This window comes from Akebia trifoliata, chromosome 4 (genome assembly GCF_017979445.1).
Source record: "Akebia trifoliata isolate Shusen 1 chromosome 4, ASM1797944v1, whole genome shotgun sequence".
NCBI lineage: Eukaryota > Viridiplantae > Streptophyta > Magnoliopsida > Ranunculales > Lardizabalaceae > Akebia > Akebia trifoliata.
In genome coordinates this window covers 43,249,232-43,269,190 of record NC_141378.1, presented here as the reverse complement: position 1 = coordinate 43,269,190, position 19,959 = coordinate 43,249,232, and the positions used below count along the sequence as shown (strand labels likewise).

The window sequence follows — 19,959 nt, the reverse complement described above, 5'->3', positions numbered from 1 at the left end:
ATGTGATGAAGCTCACCCTTACGTGACCAACAACTTTGAGGAGACTATATTATGTTTCGGCTTTGGAGGGACTGGCTGTCCTTCATGTAATAGAGTAATTTGTAAACCAGTATCGTACATTGTTCCGGAGACTGAGAATGTGATCTCGAATGGTGAAGGAGGTTATGTGAAGGGTGGGACATATATGGTGATGGATGATCTAGTGGTGATGCCCATGTCCACCACCTAAAGCAATGTTACCATCCTCAACAAGTTCAACATTAAGGATGTCATTGACATTGTGGAAAAGCCAGTTGATGTAACTATAAAAGAGGTAGGTTAAGAAACTCTTGTCTGATATATTTTCACATATAAATCAATTTGTGTTTGTGGACTTTAATTGCATTAATGCTTTCAATGTTTGGAATTATTCAGGATTTTAATTCCAGGATTTTAATGGTGGGATCGACCAAAGATTTTCTGAAGTTTTCATTGTAAAGAAAGAGAGCTGTTAAGTGTTCCAGTCTATTTTGTTCTTGAAACATATCTATAGATGCAGTTTGTTGATCATTTGAACTTCCAATGTAACTCCACTACTTTGCTGGAATCTGTTTCAGTTGATCATCTTATTATCTTCTTAACTTAAAGAAATTCCTCCATTAATCACTTATCACAGTAAGCTGCACGAATGTTATTGGATACTTAAAGTTCCATTTGATATTATATACCTTAAAACTATAAGATTTTATGGGGGAAATACTTCTCAAAACAAACTACTCTGGAAACATCTGCCTGGATGCCATGAGTCAACCCTGGCGAACACCCTAGACGGCAGGGAATAAATCCTGTTGTAGTGTTAGGCTGTCACCTAAGGTTTCCCCAGGGATGTTGAGTTCCAGCAATGTGGTTTGGAGCATCATTTAAAAGATATCATAGCACAAAAGTTATATATACTGAAAGCCTAATAAGCATGGCATCATTACCCAAGATAACCAATCATTAGAGAAACACCCCAAACCGTGCTTTCCCTTCCTCTATTATAAGGACTAATGTCAGCTGCTGCCTACATAAATAATCAGACAGAAACAGTTCATAAGCTTCTATTAAAAATCAAACATAAGCATATTAAAAGCCCTTAAATCAATGCAACTATTAAAAATATTAGTAGTTTCTATAGATGGTAGAATGAAATACTTTTAGACCTTTAAAGATTCTTATCATATTTTCAGGAAATTATGAACAGAGTTGAACCTGGGCTACATAAACTATATATTTATCAGGTAAAACAAAAACCCAAAACTGAAAGCCCGGACACTATCATTCTGGTTTCACGAAAGAAGCAGCAGGAACAAAAATAAAATATCTAATCATTGCCCAAAATTATAGACATTAATATATATTTGGCATGCATCACGCATCCACCATTAGACCGATACATATACATCACAAAATCAATTATTGTCTTTATTATAATCTAAACATAAATTTTAAATTATAAAAATCATAATATTGACTCCATAACTCTCTTTTTTTCAGGGTTTGAAAAATTAGACTTTGTACCCATGATGGACTCTGACACCCAACTGTATCCATGCAACATATTTACACCTCCAAATGATGCTTCACGAAAAGGTCATAAGGCTTATTGAAATTGTCATCCATTGATGCTTTGAAAAGGCGTTCTATACTTTAGCTCATCTAACCACCTTGCCACACGCTTCCACATCTAAAAACAATGTTCTTAGTCACAATAGAAGCTTAAAAAATCCAAGGACATATTTCAATCTTGCAATCTTGTACAATTCCATCTAATAGAAATATTACAAGTTCTGATGCACAACTTACAAGCTATGCCCCAGTGGTGAAACTTGAAAGGCATGCAACTCACCTAGAAGATGCAAATGCAAGATAGTGTCTATGCTATGTTACTTGACCCCTATGAATATTTATACAAATTTTATTTTGGTGAAGTTCAGTTTGTTTAACAAGCTAAGCTACATAATGTAGAAAAGGTCTTTCTTACAGTCATCCTTCCTTGCCGAGAAAGAGTTCATATGCTGTACACAACAATTCTCCCCTGCATTTACCTATCACAACTATTTTGTAAACATATAACACATAGATCCTGCATGTGTTTGTTTACAGTCTTCAATAACGTCCCACAAACATAAATGAAGACTTTGAAGACCAACCTACAACAATTGTCACGGTTCAAATTAGGGTACATAATTATGAGAATCTTCAAAAATGTCTTAACTCTGGTTGCCACTGCCCCACTTGCATCCTGGTCATTCAGGTAGCCAAATTATGAACAAGTACAAAGTGGAAACATAATAATATTTCTATTGGGGCAAGTTGAAGCAATGGAAAATACAATTGGGAATAATGAATGAAAGTGATGCAGCGAGAGTCAGGTTTGATTCATGCCCAAACTTTCAAGAACAAGAGAATCATATTCTTTTTCTTGGCTAGAGTATCATTGGAAATTTGAGACTAGAGGATAGCATCATTAGTTATTACCGGATATAGAATAAATAATGAACATCCTAGTGTCACTAGTACAGAGAACAAGTAGTCTTGGCCCTTATATTTCTTCTGCATGATAATTGTTCCCCAAACCTGTAGGAAAAAAAAAAAAAAAAACAAAGGATGAGCTGGAGAATAAAACATGTGTACTGATACCTACGACCAAATATATATGAACAAGCCAAGGAACAGAAATCTGACATGCTTTCGAAGTAAAGAAATGCAGAGTAAGCATGTTCAATAGAAGTCATCCCCACTTTAAGCTTTAAGGGATCACACTAACCTTGATCACCAAAACAATGAAAAAGAATGGAAAGTTGTACGAGCTCCTTAATCAAATGAAAAAGAATGGAAAGTTGTATGAGCTCCTCAATCTGATTTTACTAATGATTGGTATTTATAGCTATGTAAAAAACATATAGATCCTAGACTACCTCTCATGAATGAAATGAGCAGGTAGTTTCTGACTCAATGCACTACTAAAAGTTTATAAATAAATAAAGCACTCGTAGAAGTTAATGTAGGGGTGCAAATTGAAGAAATCTTAATGGTCCAAAATAAAAACAAAATCCTAAAGAAAAGTTCGTCAATCAAGATCTTCTTTGAAAATGCTCAGAGAGGAGATTTTATCAAAACTCAATAGCCCTAGAAACTGTGATAATCCCAAACTACACTCGTCTAGATAGACTGGGTCACTTTATGATTCTTGATTTAGTTATCAAGAATTTTCTTCAATCACGTGTTGGTGGATCTCTCCCCCACATATTCTTCAGGTTTATGTTCAAGTTTTCAGTTTTGGGGCGTGATCGAGCCTCCCCCAGTTTGCCGAGTCAACATGTTGTCAGATTTTGGGGCGTGATATAAACTACCTTAAGCACCAATTAATAAATCACAACCATCCATTTAAAATAAATTCTATAAAAGGTAGCCCCTATTCATTCTAGTAATTGCGTCACTACATTTTAGACCACTTTGTGAGGCCGCCAAAAAATTATAAAAAAGCAGCTCAACAACATAGGAGACTGAGTAACAATGACATAAACATGCTTATTGCTGTCCAAAATAGACACGATGAATTTAACACAGGTCCTTTGAGAATCTAAAAGAAAGAAGAAAAAAAATTATCAATACAAGCATATGATTAAGAGGAAACTTGAATGTTGGTCACAAATACTTGTTGCCCACGTTTGTCATGCCAAATATTGCCACATAGCACTCTGTTTCCCCACTAACCCCATTCATTTTTGGCACACCTCTCGGCGGGCTTCTATAGAAAATCAATCTTATTGATGATTTCTAGCCATTGGACGCGATCATTTTCATTGTCAACCAAAAATGTGGGTAAAAAAATTGTGCGTCAAACCTTGATGAAAGCAGCTCAATTCCAATGTCTAAAAATCATCAATTAGACTAATTTTTAGTGTTTTTTAGTGTTGAAGGTTGATGTAGGACATCTACAAATCTAGTTAGAATCCTACAAAGTTTCATAATTCTAGTAGGATTTGTTTTTATTTTCTAGTTCTATTAGGATTTCTATTTTATTCTTACTTTAGGAGTACTATTCCTTGTTTAGTTTTATTTTTTTCTAAATTCATTTTTATTCTTTAGGCTATAATTAAAAATGCTTAGAAGTGTCCAAATTGATTGTAATAGGTTTAGAAAGTTGTTATTATGTTATAGATAGACTGGGAAAACTACTTTTTTAGTATTTTAAAAGGTTTCTATGTTGTTAAGATGGAGTTACCTATATAAAGAGCTTTATATACGAATTTTGAGATAACAATTCATTCAATAAATTTAGTTATTGCTCTAGTTTCAATTTATTTTTCTGGCTGTCCTTTCCACTTAGCTAAGTGGTCCTTCTTGGTTGTCCTTTCTTTTCCAAACTTGAATCTATTGATTCAAACTAGTTTTGTATGTTCCATTGAACACAATCTCTCAATTCCCTTTAAATCTAATGATTCCCACAATTCTGCTACGCAAGTGGTATCAAAACTCTTGCTAAGATCTACAAAAGATGACCGATGAAGGTAATTTTTTCACAAAATCTTATCTAGAAGCTCTATTTAAAAGGTTTAAAGCCAGAATTATGACTAAGTTGGAGTCCTTTATTCAAAGCATGGTTCTCAACACCATTGGGAATGAGAAAGGAAAGAAACCCTTAGAGATGAAGACCCCAGGAATTCCCACTACCTGTCCCCTCAATTCCCCTCAAAATTCAGCCCCATAGGATTCAATTAGTGAGACCAAACCTACTCATTTTCAAAATCCTACCCAAAATGTTAATTATACACAAATCGTACCCTCTCAAATTGCATCCCATGTTCTTCTAAATCCTTAAACCTATCCTCCACTTACCCCCCCCCCCATCAAAACTCTTCCAATAAGCCACTCCCCACACCTCATACCCCCCTCCCTCAACCTTATAGACATACCGCAGAACTCCTAGACCCTTAAAATCAAAACCTTCACCCTCCCATAGCCACATATCAACCCCCACAACATGTTTTTCATAACCTCAACCCTCCATATAACCCTAAAAACCCTTTCATAACCAAACCAACCCCTTATACTGATTATCTCGATGAATTGAATCCCAATTCTACTCCACCACCCACCTGAAGCCATAAGGTCATGAGGTAGGGCATCTATAGTTCTAGTTAGAATCTTAAGTAGTTTCCTAATTCCGGTAGGATTTGTTTTTATTTTCTAGTTTTAGTAGGATTTATATTTTCTAGTTCTAGTAGGATTTATATGTCATAGTTATTTTATGAGTACAATTCCTTGTTAATTTCTAATTTGTTTTAAAAATCTTTTTTATTATTTAGACTTTAATTAGAAGTTCTTTGAAGCATCCAAATTGATTCATAATAGAATTAGACAGTTATTATTATGTTATAGATAGGTTAGGAATGTTAATTTTTAGCATTTTAAAAGGATTCTAAGTTGTTATGATGGAGTTATCTATATAAGGAGCTCTAAAAACGAAATTCACTGAATTCCAGACATCAATTTGATTATCTTTTCTCTCTTAATTACTTTTTAGCTTTATGCTTTGTTTTCTTTCAAGCTATTGTTTGTTTATCAATTGAATATATTGATTCAAATTGATTTTATGTGTTCCATTGAACATAATATCTTAATTCCTATCGAATCTATTGATTCACACACTTCCACTACATCAAGTGATATCAAAGAATCAATTGAGATCCACCACAATATGAAAGAAAGCAGCAATTTCTTCACCAAGGATCAACTGGATCAAAGGCTCCAAGAACGTGAAGATCGCTTGATCACCAAGATGCAAGATATGATCTTGACTACTTTTAATAAGCTTAATGGTAAGAAGAAAGGAAAAGATCAACCTGGGCAACCAAAGAGTTCTCCACGTGTTTTCAGTCATGAGGTAACCCCCAACCAGCCCTACTTATCCTACAACACCTTCCCATCAAAACCCTTCCAATAATCAACTCCCCATGCCTCATAACCCTTCCAATAATCACCTTCTAGCCATACTGCACAATTCCTAGACCCTCAAAATCAAAACCATCGCCCTCCAACAACCAGATATCAACCACCACAACATGTTTCTCATAACCCCAACGCTTTATATAACCCTCAACATCCTTCCCACTAGTGGTTTGCATTGCTGGCCACAAAATCAAGAACTAACGATGGGATTCCACAATGGTAAAGTATTGGAATATTCGCATTTTGACTGAGATGTTCACATCAGTCATGAACCTTAACTCTCTATTATAGTACTCCATCATTAAATGTGATATTATGAACTATTATTTTTTTTCCAAATATTTAAATGTGTTTCAATTATTTACTTTGTTTTACGGATATCAGTATTCAAATGTTTTCAATTATATCCTGATTAAAAAGCTGCATGATTTACAAATTCCTAGAATGATAAAACTGCATATAGGATGCTATTATTTAGAATTGTTAGATTTTCCTAATGGATAACTTTCCTGTTACTCACCCCTACGAAACACCAATTTCAGGTATATCTATTTTAGATGATCTTGTTGAGGAAACTCAGTTCCAAGGGCACATGGATGATGAGTCCAAACTTCCGAGATTGAAGTATGAGTTTTATTATCGAATCTAAACTAGAGTTAGGTTTAAGTTTTCGTTGTTGTCTTTGTATATATAGACATGATATGCGTCGATACTCTTTTCTTATATGTATATATTCAGTTTTTTAAATGTTCTAGAGACACTGGAACATGAGGTGGTTGTACAAACTCTGATAATCTGATATTCATATCTGTGTTTGTTTAGTGTTGTTTCCACTACTATATTATTAATATTGTCCAAATTGTGTTTATATATCGATTATCATGATATAGGTTATATATCATGCCTTTGTATTCAACTTGGGAAACATGGGGATTCGGGTTAAGTTTTTGGGGGCGTGACAGAGGTTGAGGCAACCTACTGAAGAGCCAACGTGACTCCATGAGCAACCACTTATAAAAGCAACAATCCAGCCCCCCAACCCCATCCCCACCCGCACACACGACAACATTAGAAAAAAAAATCCACCTACACCTCCATTCTAAACTAACTATGCCTACACCCACATTAAAGTTAAAGAACATACATAATCATTGAGCATTTCATGCGAGATAGTGGTGTGAGAGATTATAGGAAAAAACAAGGAATATATGTTCCCAGCAAATAAAAAACTAAAACCAACATGAACAGCACAAAAGCAAGTGTTTTTCATGACTCACCAGTTAAAAGTAGCAAAGAATTAAAATGAAAGGACTACTGACCAGCCGGTAACTAAACCTAACCAAATGGAGATTTACTTACCATAACTGGTATCATCTTGGCACATTTTGCAAGTGTCTGAACTGGGAAGCTGACATACTTGAGGGCCTGAATAAATTTTTGTGGTCAATATATTTCTTCCAACAAAAAGTTGTCAGTTTTCTCGACTCCCAGCTGAAGCTATCCAGGAGAAGTTGAAGTAGAAAGCAAGTGAATAACAACTTCCTTTCTTTCTTTCTTTTTTTCTTTCCCTCACTTGAGAAAAATGTCAAAAGGATACTGAAATGGATATTATTTACCTCATACTGGCAGGTTGTGGTCAGTATGTTTGAAACTGATACGAGGCAGTATTTATAAACTGGGGCAACAGGGAACAAGGCTTTTTTACTAACCTGCAGAGAATACAAATAAAAGGAAAACAGAAAAATTATGTTGATGATTTTTTATTTTATTTTGATAAAGATGCTTCTACAATTCAAGTTGTAGTGAGTAGAGTTTACCAGTAAAGCGCCTGCAGACACAGCACATGTCATAATGCGGTTGCAGAAAACAAGAAATAATGAATACTTAAAATACTCTTTGTTTTCCCCATATGGAACTCTCATGATCTTCTCCTGCAAGAGAATTAACTCTATTTTTATTCAGAACTTACAAATAGCTTCCAAATACATTTAGATACTAGTATACCCCTAGAAGAGTGTAATAAACTTATCAATTGCATCCAAATGTAAATCAAGAAGTCTAAAAGAAACAAATGTAAGCTTTGATGCTTTTTTATGGCATATATATAAAAACTAATATGGACAAGGAATAATGAGTTGCCCAACGGATAACCTACGAGACATGCCGATTGATGAGCCCACTTAGACACTAGTATGGTATATCCCTAGAACGGTGTAATAAACTTGTTGACTTCATCCAAAAGTAACTCAAGAAGCGAAAAGCAAATAAAAGAAAGCATCTATTCAAAAAAGTGGGAAAGAAAAGCTTTGACCCTTTTTTTTTCCATGATGGGTACCAAGCCCCAACTATTGAGCAATCCAATATATTACAATGAGTTTGACGGAAAAGAGACATGTAACAACTTGGAAGGAATATATGGAAGACTGAAAATGACTATTGCATCAAAATGTACAAAGAATAATGGGTTAGTCAAGAAATCTTATGAGATATGCCTATTGATGTTCCCACTTAGCGTATAATATAAAAAGTAAAAAACTGGAGCTTTGGTGCAGGCAATCATTTAGGTTTGATCCACACAGGTCATGAAGATCAGCTTTAGTCACCTAAAACTCATAAGAAAGATCCGATAAAAATCTTCCCAAATCAAATATCCTTATCTAGTTCTTAAAAACTTCCCGTAACTTTTTCATTAACAATAAGTACCCTTATTTATAAAATCTATAGCCTAATATTTCTTAATTTCAATCAAACAAAACAAGAAATTCCCCTTACATGTTGGAGTCTACTCCTAAACAAATCATTAATTCAGAAAATAAATAAAAATCCAAACAAGTAACAGGTTAAAACACCTTAAAAATTAGTTTATTTTCTTAATTCGATATCCTATTTTTGTCAACCTTATTCTTCATTCTCTAGATACTCCAATTCATTTGTTAAGGGATTTATCACTAGTTTAGCTTTGTAAAAGATCAGATTAAGGTTTAGAGAAGAAGAGAAGAAGAAAAGAATGGAGAAAGTGGGAGGGGTCGAACTTGACTCTCTCACTATGAACCGTGATATATATAAAACTAGAAAACAAATGAAATTACAAAGATGCTCTTAGGGCACATATATAAAATACAGATATATCTAACACTCCCCCTCAGTTGGAGAATATATATCATATAATCCTAGCTTGTTACACAAAAAAATAACCCTATCACTTCCCAATCACTTAGTAAACAAATCAGCAAGTTGATCTTCAAACTTGACATACGTAGTGGTAATTTCACCACTCAGAAACTTCTCCTGAACAAAATGACAATCCACCTCGATATGCTTTGTCCGCTCGTGAAACACCGGATTAGGAGCTATATGCATGACTGCTTGGTTATCACATAAAAGAATCATAGGTGTCTCTACTGTGAAACCAATCTCTTGGAGAAAATGTCTCAACCAAATAAGTTGACAAGAAGTATGAGACATGGCTTTACATTCAGCTTCTGCATTTGACCTGGCCACTACTGTTTGCTTCTTGTTTTTTCATGATACAAGATTACCTCCTTTGAAAGTACAATAACCTGCGGTAGACCTCCTGTATGAGGGAAAACCAGTCCAATCTGCATTTGTATATCTCTTAATCTAAGTATGACCATTATGCTCATACAACAAACCACATTTTGGAGATCCCTTTAGGTACTTCATAATACATTGAACAGCTACCCAGTGTGGCATCCTACGTGCTTCTATAAACTAACTCACAATGCTAACCGCATATGAGATGTCTGGTTTTGTGATGGTGAGGTATTTCAACTTTCCAACAAACCCCATGTATCTGCTAGGATCATCAAACATATCTCCTTGTTCAGTTGTAAGTTTCAACTTCTGATCCATGGAGGTACTTGCTAGTTTAGACGCAAATAATCCTCTCTCTTCAAACAAATCTAGCACATATTTTCTTTGAAGAGACTGATACCACGACCTAAATGAGCCACCATAATTTTTTCAAGTCCTTGGTATGAAATTGTTGTTGAAGATAAGACTTCACCCTTTGTATCCCATCGGAATCACTACTAACCAATACAATATCATCAATATAGACAATCAGCAACACATACCCCTTTTCAGTTTTCTGATGGAAAACTAAATAATCTGTTTGACACCGCATCATCCCAACTAGAAGAACCGCATCACTGAACTTACCAAACCATGCCTGTGGAGATTGTTTCAAATCATAGAGTGTTTTCCAAAGCTTACACATTTTTCCAATCTCCCCCTGAGCAATGGACCTAGGTGGTTGCTCCATATACACTTCCTCATGTAAATCACCATGTAGGAAGGCATTTTTAACATCTAACCGATACAAGGGCCAGGCAGACATAATAGCTAATGCAATCAACACTTGAACCGAAATAATTTTAGCAACTGGAAAGAAAGACTTAACATAGTTAACTCCATAAGTCTGTGTATCCCTGAGCAACTAATCGAGCTTTCAATCTATCAACTGTACCATCAGGATGAAATTTAAATACGTATACCCACCTACAACTAGCATATTTCCCAAGAGGAAAAGAAATCAGAGACCGAGTATCATTATAATGTAGAGCATCCATCTCACCAATCATAGCTATCCTCTATTCCGGATGAGATAAGGGATCCTGGAGATTCTTGAAAATAGAAACAGAAGAGACAGTGGAAATAAAGAAAGACAACGAAGCATAAGAAACAAAAGTAAAAATAGGATGTCTAGTAACACTAGAACGGGTACCTTTGCAAATAAAGATAGGTAATTCACTAGAGGATAAAGCAACATCCATTACCTGAGCAGGAGCTATTGGTACAAAAGGTGAAGATGGATCTTCAGACAGCAAAGAAGTTGGTGTTGGCAAAACAACAGTGATCCTCCTATGATAAACTCGAAGTTTTGGAACATAACTAAGTTCAAAAATAAGAACAGCAACCAGTAAAGGAACACTCTCGAATGTAGCATCAATAGACGACTAAGTATAGTATAGACTTGAAAAATGTAACATCAACGTAGACAAAGGCCCCGTTTGATTCAGCTGTCTGAATCTGCTGTTAGAATCTACTGTCAGAAGCTGAAACACTGAAAAGCTTGTTTGATAGAACTTTGTAAAAGTGTTGTGCTATTCATCAGAATCTGGTAATTATTATTTGATACAGCTTCTAGAATCTGCTGTATTAGGGTAAAATGACCAAAATACCCTTAAGGTTGATAGTGCACTCAGAATGCATAAAAAATTACCAGAATACCCTTATAAATATATAATTACATTAAATATATATAAATTTAATAAATTTATATTAAAAATTTATAAAAACAATTATTTTAATTGTAAAAAGTATATAATTCTTTAAAAAATTATAAAAATTTATAATTCTATAGAAATTTCGACAACTTCTCCTCTTAAAAATGGACATATGACTTAAAAGCGGAATCCATCAATAATTATTGTTGAACTCAAAATATTAATATTATTGAACTCGATGAATTCAACCTTGAAAATCCAATTAAAGATTTACAATGTTGCATTAAAATTCTTAAATCATATAATTCCTTGAAAACATTTGAACAATTGAAAACATCAAAACTTAATTTAAAAAAATTACAACTTAGGTCTTAAGCAACCATAAAAAAAATTCAAGACATAAGAAACTAAAAAAAACAATCTAACAAAATATATGAACATCTGTTGCCCTTGAATGATTGAGAGAGAGAGGGAGATAAGTGCATGTTTGCATAGATCAATTATTTCAGTTTTCTTTACGAAGTAACAAAGATTGATTTGATTTTAGATCTACTTCTTTGTTGTTTTCAAGTCTAGTTTTTAATTTTTATTATTGTTATTTTTGGATGGGTAAGCTCGACTTGAACCCACAACCTCAAAGTTGTTTTGCAATGTGTCAAACCAATTGAATTACGGGTCTAAGCCCAATAAATAATAGATTTTATTGAAAAACTAAAAAATTCACAAATTTGTCATCAATAAAACTGTAGAATGCTAACAAGGATCTCAATAGTCAAGCGAAGTAATCCAACATTTTGATTTTTGGGATATCTAAAATATATACCAAAACTCAAGGGTGCAAATCGAAAGTATGCAAAAAAAAAAAAAAATAATAATGTTGTATGCACCAGAGAACCTTCTGGAACAGGACGAATGTAGAACAAAATCTCGAGAAGCATATGGAGAAAGCAAATATTATTATCCCCTCTATCCATCTATAAATTTTCTCTCGCCCACTATAACGTGTATAGATCAAAAAGTTCCTCTTTCAGAAATCACTTTAAGTTATCTCAACAAGTTATTCAGTTTTAATTCTTTCGAAAATGTCGATCATCCCAAGCATCTTTGATCGCCAATCAAATGCTTATGATCAGTTCTCGCTGGAGGTTTGGGATCCATTCGAGGGTTTTCCCTTCAACAACAGCAACTTGAGATCATCTCTGGCGGAGTTGCAGCACCACCACTTCAATTTTAATTTCCCTCTTAGTAGTAAGAGTAGTACCTCCTCTACAATGGCACAAGCAAAGATCGATTGGAAAGAGACCCCAATAGCTCACGTGTTCAAAGTGTATGTACTAGGTTTGAAAAAGGAAGAAGTGAAGGTGGAGGTGGAGGTGGAAGACTACAGGAGAGTCCTACAGATAAGTGGGTAAAGGAGCCATGAGAAGGAAGAAAAGGACAATAGGGGCATTGCGGTTCTGTCGCAAAGAAGGGAAGAAGAAAAGTATAGAAGAAAATGAGATTGGGGGTATTTAGTCGTTTCAGCCGAACCGTTTTTCGATGTTGGATTCTCCCGCAAACGCAAATTGAAAAAATGCCTTTTACCAACTTTTCATATCTGCGTTTCAAAACGCACTATTTTACCAAACAATGATTCAGCTCTTAACCGTAGTTTTTCATTGCAAACACAATGAAATCTGCGTTTTGAAGCAGTAACAAACACCACCAAAGTGTTTGCGTAATGTGATGAATACCTAAAAAACACACACTTCAAAGTCTTTCGATCTAATTTGTTACAACCAGGACCCAAGTGATGAATAAAATAGACATACCCAAAAACACAAGGAAGATGAAAAATGGGACGATCAGGAAATAAGATTTGATGTGGAGAAATACCATCAAGGACAACACTAGGCATACAGTTGATAAGATGATAAGCAATAAGCACAATCTCACTCTAATAATATTTGGGAATCTTCATTTGAAACATTAAGGCACGAGCAACCTCAAGAAGGTGGCAGTTTTTACACTTCATTTTGTTGAAGGGTATGAACACAAGTTGATTGATGGATGATTCCGTAAGACTGCAAGTAGTATAACGACCAAGAAAAAATTATCAGAACGTAAAATGCATAAAGAAGTACCAAATTGAGTTTGAATTTCCATATGACACGGTTGAAATACATTAAACAACTCATAACGATCCTTCGTTAAAAACAACCAAGTTATCCTTGAACAATCATCCACAAAAATAACAAAATATTTAAAACCTAGATAAGTAGTGGGGGAAAGGCCCCATATATCAGAATGTACCAAACAAAAAGACTGGACTCTCTAAGACTCACACTAAGTGGAAAAGACACTTCATGGTGTTTGCTAAACTGACACACTTCGCAATTAAGTGAAAAGTCTTTATTTAAAGCAGGAACTAGACTCTGTAAAACACGAGGAAAATGATGACCAAGTCGTCAATGCCACTGAAAAGTGCTAGAAGATGAATGAAAAGCTATTGGGACTAAAGCACTATAGAGAAGATGAAGACCATCTACTTCACGCCCGCCACCAATCTTCTTCGTCTTTAGATCCTAAAACACGGTAAGAAGAAAAAAAATGTTACTAAACAATCCAATTTCTTTGTAAGTTGAGTCACAGAAGAAAAAAATGTCACTGAACGCCCGCCACTGTAGTTTTTTTAATTAAAATGAAAAAAAATTAATTTGAAAAATGATTTAATATTAAATGAATTTACATTGATTTGAAGAGGTCGAAACGCATTTATGGTTCGACTATTTTTTAATAAAAAGTAAAGAAGGAGAGAAATTTATGAGGTGGACTTGTAGTGTTCAACATCGTGGACAAATTTTCATTCTTCATTGACGGCCAATAGGGTCCCAATCGCAACGAAAACTCAACTCAAAGTAGTTGAAAAACCAACATTTTTTTAATCGTCTTTATTTGTTGGTTTTTTACGCTTGGAGAAAACAATGAACAATAAAAAATTTATAAATCCTTTATACAAAGTAATTTCGGAATGAAATTAGTATTTTTAAATGTATTTCCGTTTTTTACGATAATTCAAATTTCCGGACTCAGATACTGACGAGTAAATACTCCATTTTTCATAATTTTTCATTGCAGACCTAATGGTGCAATCGAATTCTTCCAATTCTTGTTTTAACAAAAATTCACATTTTTGCCTTGTCCGATACAAAAATCGAGGATTTGTAACTTTTCCGTTCAAACTCGAATTTGAGCGTGCTTACAAGCTAAAATATGTTCGTCGTCATTTTGAATCCAACCGGTGAATTCAGATTTCATTAAAAGTGAATAAAAAAAATCCGAAAATTTTACTCTAAGTCCCACTTTCAGAATTTTTTCCAAAATTCCATTATTTGATTTTTCTCAAGATATGAATTAAAAACTTGGAGTATTACATTCTCCCCCCTTAATAAAAATTTCATCCTCGAAATTGAAATCATATTTTAATCTCGGAATAGTTCTGGATATCGTCAAAAAATATAAACAAGTTTAAAAATACCAGTTTCGTCCTGCATTTACTTTATAAAAATGCTTTATATTTTTCTTTTATTTCTCATTGTCTTCTCCAAACGTAAAAAATCAACCATAGCCGACTCAAAAACCTTGGTTTTTCAACCACTTTGTATCGAATTTTCGTCGCGAACGGGACCCCGTTGGTCATCGACAAAGAAGGGAAATTTGTTCGCGATGTCAAATACTACAAATTCACCAAATCACTTTCTCTTTTTCTCTTCTCTTTCTCCACTTTTCATCAAAAAACAACCGAACCATAAATTTGTTTCAACCTCTTCAACCCAAGATCTCGTCGACTTAGAGTCCAAACCGTTCTTCGAAGAAAGGAAAAAAAGACGCCATCATCGAAATTTTTAAAAATATTGAATTCTTTTCAAAATCAACCGTATCCAAGTCTGGTTTGCCTCGATTTCTGTGTTATTTACCACGATTTCCACGCACACTCTTTGTTTCTAACGACCAAAAAGATAGCTAGGAGACTTATGATTCTTACTAGTAATCATAGATTTCAAATATGCATTTAGGATTTTTATCAAATTTATGATTTTGTTTCAAAACTTAGGATTTTCTTCTTTTATTTCAAATTCATGATAAATGTGTTTGGTGTGTTTTAAACGTGTTTTATAACAATTTGTGGGTGGGACATTTTATCAATGAACAGATGAAAAACTGACAATTCGGTCCTCTGCCATTTTTAGGACCCATTTTAATCCAAATTTTATAGTTTTTTTAATTTAAATGATAAAAAAAATTAATTTGAAAAATGATTTGATATTAAATAAATTTACATTGATTTGATAAATATTGAAAAAAAAAGGAATTGTATTTTCGAAAAGTGTTAATACTGGAAAAAAGGATTAAACGGAAAAAATGTCATAATCACACCAAAGGGGTGATATCGGAATTTTTCATTATTGTGATATATGGGTTGATGAACGGATATTCATGGATAATTTACTTTATATTGTCACGAGGTGACTTGCGTATTTATTTACTTTCTATTAGCACGAGACGCTGTTTAAATTTGTACAAGATTGCACCGTATTGTATTGTTATTTAATTTAACCCGGGTGGGCACTGTTGCATGGTAGGAAACTGGATATCAATTCTCAATTATGAAATGTTAATTTCTTATTTGTTTTCAAAAAAAATGTTACGTACATGTATCTATTTTATGAACTGTTAAAGAGTTTGCGAATACTTAAAGGGATAGTTTGTCATATCATCCGAAGTGATATATTATCTTGGGATGTACAGTAGAGACAACCAAGCTCATACGTGTTATGGGACGCATATGAGAATGACATCACAAGTGGAATTCGGGTTTATTCCCTTCTATCTTTTTCAGTGAACGTGTAATGTAAAGGTGGTCGTACATGAGTAGGGATGTATAATGGGAATCACATGCATGCCTAATAGGCATAGATGAAGATGACTAGTCAGTGATCACTAACAGTCTTGAGTATTCGAATGTCTCAACACGTCGTGAAGAGACCTGTTTTCTTATGGTCACAGTCAAACGGCCAACCTGGGCAGAATAAATGGTCACCCAAGTATGGTAAGTTGTAGCGACTGGCCACAAAATCAGGAACTAACATTGGAATTCCACACCGGCGAAATATTTGAGCATGATGTCCTGACTAGGAATCATTCAGTCGTAGAATCCCAACTCTCTAATTCCACTACTTCACTTTGTGTATTATGTATCTGCTGCATTATTTTTAATTATAATATGAAAAGCATGTTTACTATTTCAAGTTTATCAATTTGAATTGTACAAAAAGAAAATATTATAGTATGAGTATTGTTGATGGATGTAAGGTGAATTTCAACTGTTTAGTTGCTCATCCCTGACTATATGTACTAATTAATCATTGATTATTCTGTAAAACTCTGCATGTATATAAATGATTTAGTAGATTTACTCGTTTATGCTAGAAGAGGTTATTAATCAGAACTGTTTGTTTAGCTACTAGGTAACCCGTGTTACTCACCCTTTCCTTCTCCTTATTTTTTAGTTTCAGATCCGGCATTTGACGAGGCGGGTGTAGAGCAAGCTAGTGAGGATCATCTGGTGGGTCAAATAGATGACTAGAGTCCATTACCTGGTAAGCACCGGGGCTATACCTACTAATGTGTTAGTTCGTCCAAGTTATATCATAGGTTTTGGTTGAGCTTAGGATTCTGTTAGTGAAAGGAGACTAAAAAAAATCATGTATATTATTTACTTCTTCCGCACTCTGATCTACCCTACATTAGTAAATGTAGTTGGACTTCCGTTGTTTATCATGCCGAAATTTCGAGGTGCCATGTAGTGCTTGGGATATAACATGGGATTTTATGTTAGTGCTTTGAGAGCACCACAAAGATATCTATTACCACCTCTACCTCCACGACTACCATCTCTACCTCCATGACTACCTCTGTGGTCACGACCACCATGATCTCCAATAGTAGCTAAAGCAAAACGATCACTCGTAGGTCGCCCACTATCTAGTACCGTGGCCTTCTTTAGCCTAGAGAAAACATATGTCAAGAAAAGAAGATTAAGACTTCTTAAAATTTGAGACTTAACTGCAACATACTCTAATCGGAGAGATGAAAGAAGATGAATAAAATCCATATCCTCTTTGCTTCTGCATTTGAAGGATATTACTGCAAATAGGTTGATATTGATTCATCTCTTCATGCATACGCATCAATGAAGTGAATGTCTGATCCAGAATTTTATCATCCTACTGTAGAGAGATATATTGTTGAGTGGTCTCATAAATTCAAGTAATATTATTAGATCTCGAATACGCCTCACTTGTTCCCAAATCTCCTTTGCAATATCCAAAAACATAAAGTTAGTATTGATCTGTGGCTCCATACTGTTCCACAACCAAGTAACAATGTAGGCATCTTCTTGTTCCCATACCTCAATGGTTTTTTTATCAAGAGAATCAAACTTCGTTTTGGTTAGATGAGATTTATTACCCTTGACCTTCAGAAATATCTTAACAGCCTCTAACCATTGTATGTAGTTACTTCCATTTAAGCGAATAGAAGCTACTTGAGTTCCAACCAAATCGGTAGATATACCCAAGATAGTCTTTTGCTCCATGATGAAATAACTGATTGTCCAATAATCAACAAAATTCCTCTACAATTTTTACATATTTTCGTGAATGATTTTCAACTGCCAAAAAATCTCCTCGTCAAGAATTCCTTATAGCCGAAAAACCTTCCAAGAAAAAGAGAAATTTGTCGTAATGAAGTCATAGGGTTTTAAAAACCCTCCAGATAAAAATTACAGGGCTCCAAAACCCCTAAAGATAAAAATGCAAGGTACCTTGAAGATCAAAAACGTAATCTGAAACCTAACCACCACAACCAACCACTAATAATTGACAAAGATCCCTTGATCTATAATCACATTAGGGAAATTTTCCAACCACAATGACACAAATCCTCCAAACAGAGAATTTTAGCCGCCACGAGGATAAAGGATAAAAATCAGATCAGAGAAATCTAGTTTATACCAAGAGTGAAAAGAAGAAAGTGCGGAAGAATAGGATAGAGAACCAAAATCTGACCACTAGAGATGCTCTGATACCATGTAGAAGATTAGATTAGGTTTAGAGAAAAAGAAAAAAATTGGAAAAAGTAGGAGGAGTTGAACTTGACTCTCTCACCATGAGTCGTGGTATATATAAAACTAGAAAACAAATGAAATTACAAAGATGCCCTTATGGCACATATAAAATACTAATATATCTAACCAGCTTTATTTACAAAAAGCACAATTGGTCGGGGAATGTAAAATTTTGGCTCCATTCAATGATTACTTGCATTACTCTCTCAAACACTTTCCAATTCGACCAAATCCTAATAACAATGATGCGGGAATTTAGAAATTTTCTCTAAAATTGCCGTTAATTTCATTCCTTTCATGCTTATATGGTTCACTTGATATAACCCACCAAATATTATCATCCATCTAGTCAACTTGCTGACAAGGACTGAAATAAAATTTCTTAGTTAACAATCACAGATACTATCAAAGATCCAATAAAAACGTAGGTTCAAACGTATACCATTGCGTCGAACAAATTCTTAATTTAACCGTCCAATCGGTGTAATAACAACCTAGAATTCTAATCTTCTAGCTTGAATTTGTGTTCCAAAAATAACCAAAGAAAAATTAAACATGAATAATAAATAAATGAAGTTTTATAATTGATAGAAAATAAAGAAGAATTCAAGAATCTTGCCTGTAATACACCATAGATGACGAGAGTTGTTATGATCCCAGATACTGCGAAAACCCCTTTCCACAAAAGGTTCTCCTTTACAGCAGATAATAGAGGATCAGCCATGCCAGCACTCTGTCACACCAAATCAAACAAAAAACTCATCAAACCATTAATTAAAACTTCAAACAACAATGGTCGATCGAAAGAGACAACAGCAAAGGATGAGAACCTTCAATAGATGATCGCGCGTGAGTTTTTACTGCTAATAATCACTAGAAAAAGAATCGAGAGGAAAATGTGGATTTAGGGCGCGAGATTTCCAACTTGAAAGAATGAGTTTTTATCTTTTTGTGAAATTAGATCAGAGATAAAAACAAATACTGGTTAGAGAGTGGTTCATTATAATGGAAAACAAAAACTTATGGAACATCGTCTTGGTCTTTGACATCTCTCGTTCTTTATTGTTTTCGCCACGTCAGCGCTCTCACTTCTGGACCCTCCTTGCAACATGACACGTGGTTTTTTAAATTTATTTCACCCCTATTTTTTATCAATATTTGGGATGCCTCCTTGGATACGCCACGTGTAATCCAAAGATGAGAGTCTACCAAAATTTCGAAGCCGACTACAAGCTTCAAACTTTTTTTTCCTTATGGTATGTCGGAAGGAGGGAAGTAAATACAATGTCATTATTAAAGAAATTTTAAGACAAATTAATGTGTTTCCATTAACGTTTAAATTCGATGTTATGTGATTAACAATAACCAAAAATGGATGGTGAATTAGGGTTGCAAATGATATTATTAGAGAAGAACTATAAGCTCACTTACATGTATATCTATCTATGGTAATATTTATATTTAAAGTCGAAAAATGAATCCTTTGTTACATTACCCAACTTTAATCTATTTAAATCTGATTTGTAGGCCATCTTATGTGGGTACGGTCCAAAAGTCATAACTCTC

General features: G+C 34.3%; 1 protein-coding gene across 2 annotated transcripts in view; it reads right to left on the bottom strand.

The window, feature by feature from the left end:
- The window catches only part of LOC147405120 (UDP-galactose/UDP-glucose transporter 5-like), a 29,343-nt gene extending 9,919 nt beyond the window's left edge, over positions 1 to 19,424 (bottom strand). The window contains exons 1-7 of one of the 2 annotated variants that reach the window (XM_086441285.1): positions 19,224 to 19,424; positions 19,013 to 19,126; positions 7,794 to 7,907; positions 7,593 to 7,685; positions 7,336 to 7,401; positions 2,500 to 2,598; positions 963 to 1,042 (exon numbers count right to left, since the gene is read on the bottom strand). In XM_086441285.1, the coding sequence (XP_086297411.1) occupies positions 963 to 1,042; positions 2,500 to 2,598; positions 7,336 to 7,401; positions 7,593 to 7,685; positions 7,794 to 7,907; positions 19,013 to 19,117 (557 nt within the window). In that variant the 5' untranslated portion in view covers positions 19,118 to 19,126; positions 19,224 to 19,424. Of the gene's footprint in view, positions 1 to 962; positions 1,043 to 2,499; positions 2,599 to 7,335; positions 7,402 to 7,592; positions 7,686 to 7,793; positions 7,908 to 13,746; positions 13,790 to 19,012; positions 19,127 to 19,223 lie in introns of those variants that run through there. The other variant, XM_086441286.1, reaches the window with a different exon arrangement.
- Between the last annotated feature and the right edge of the window lie 535 nt (positions 19,425 to 19,959).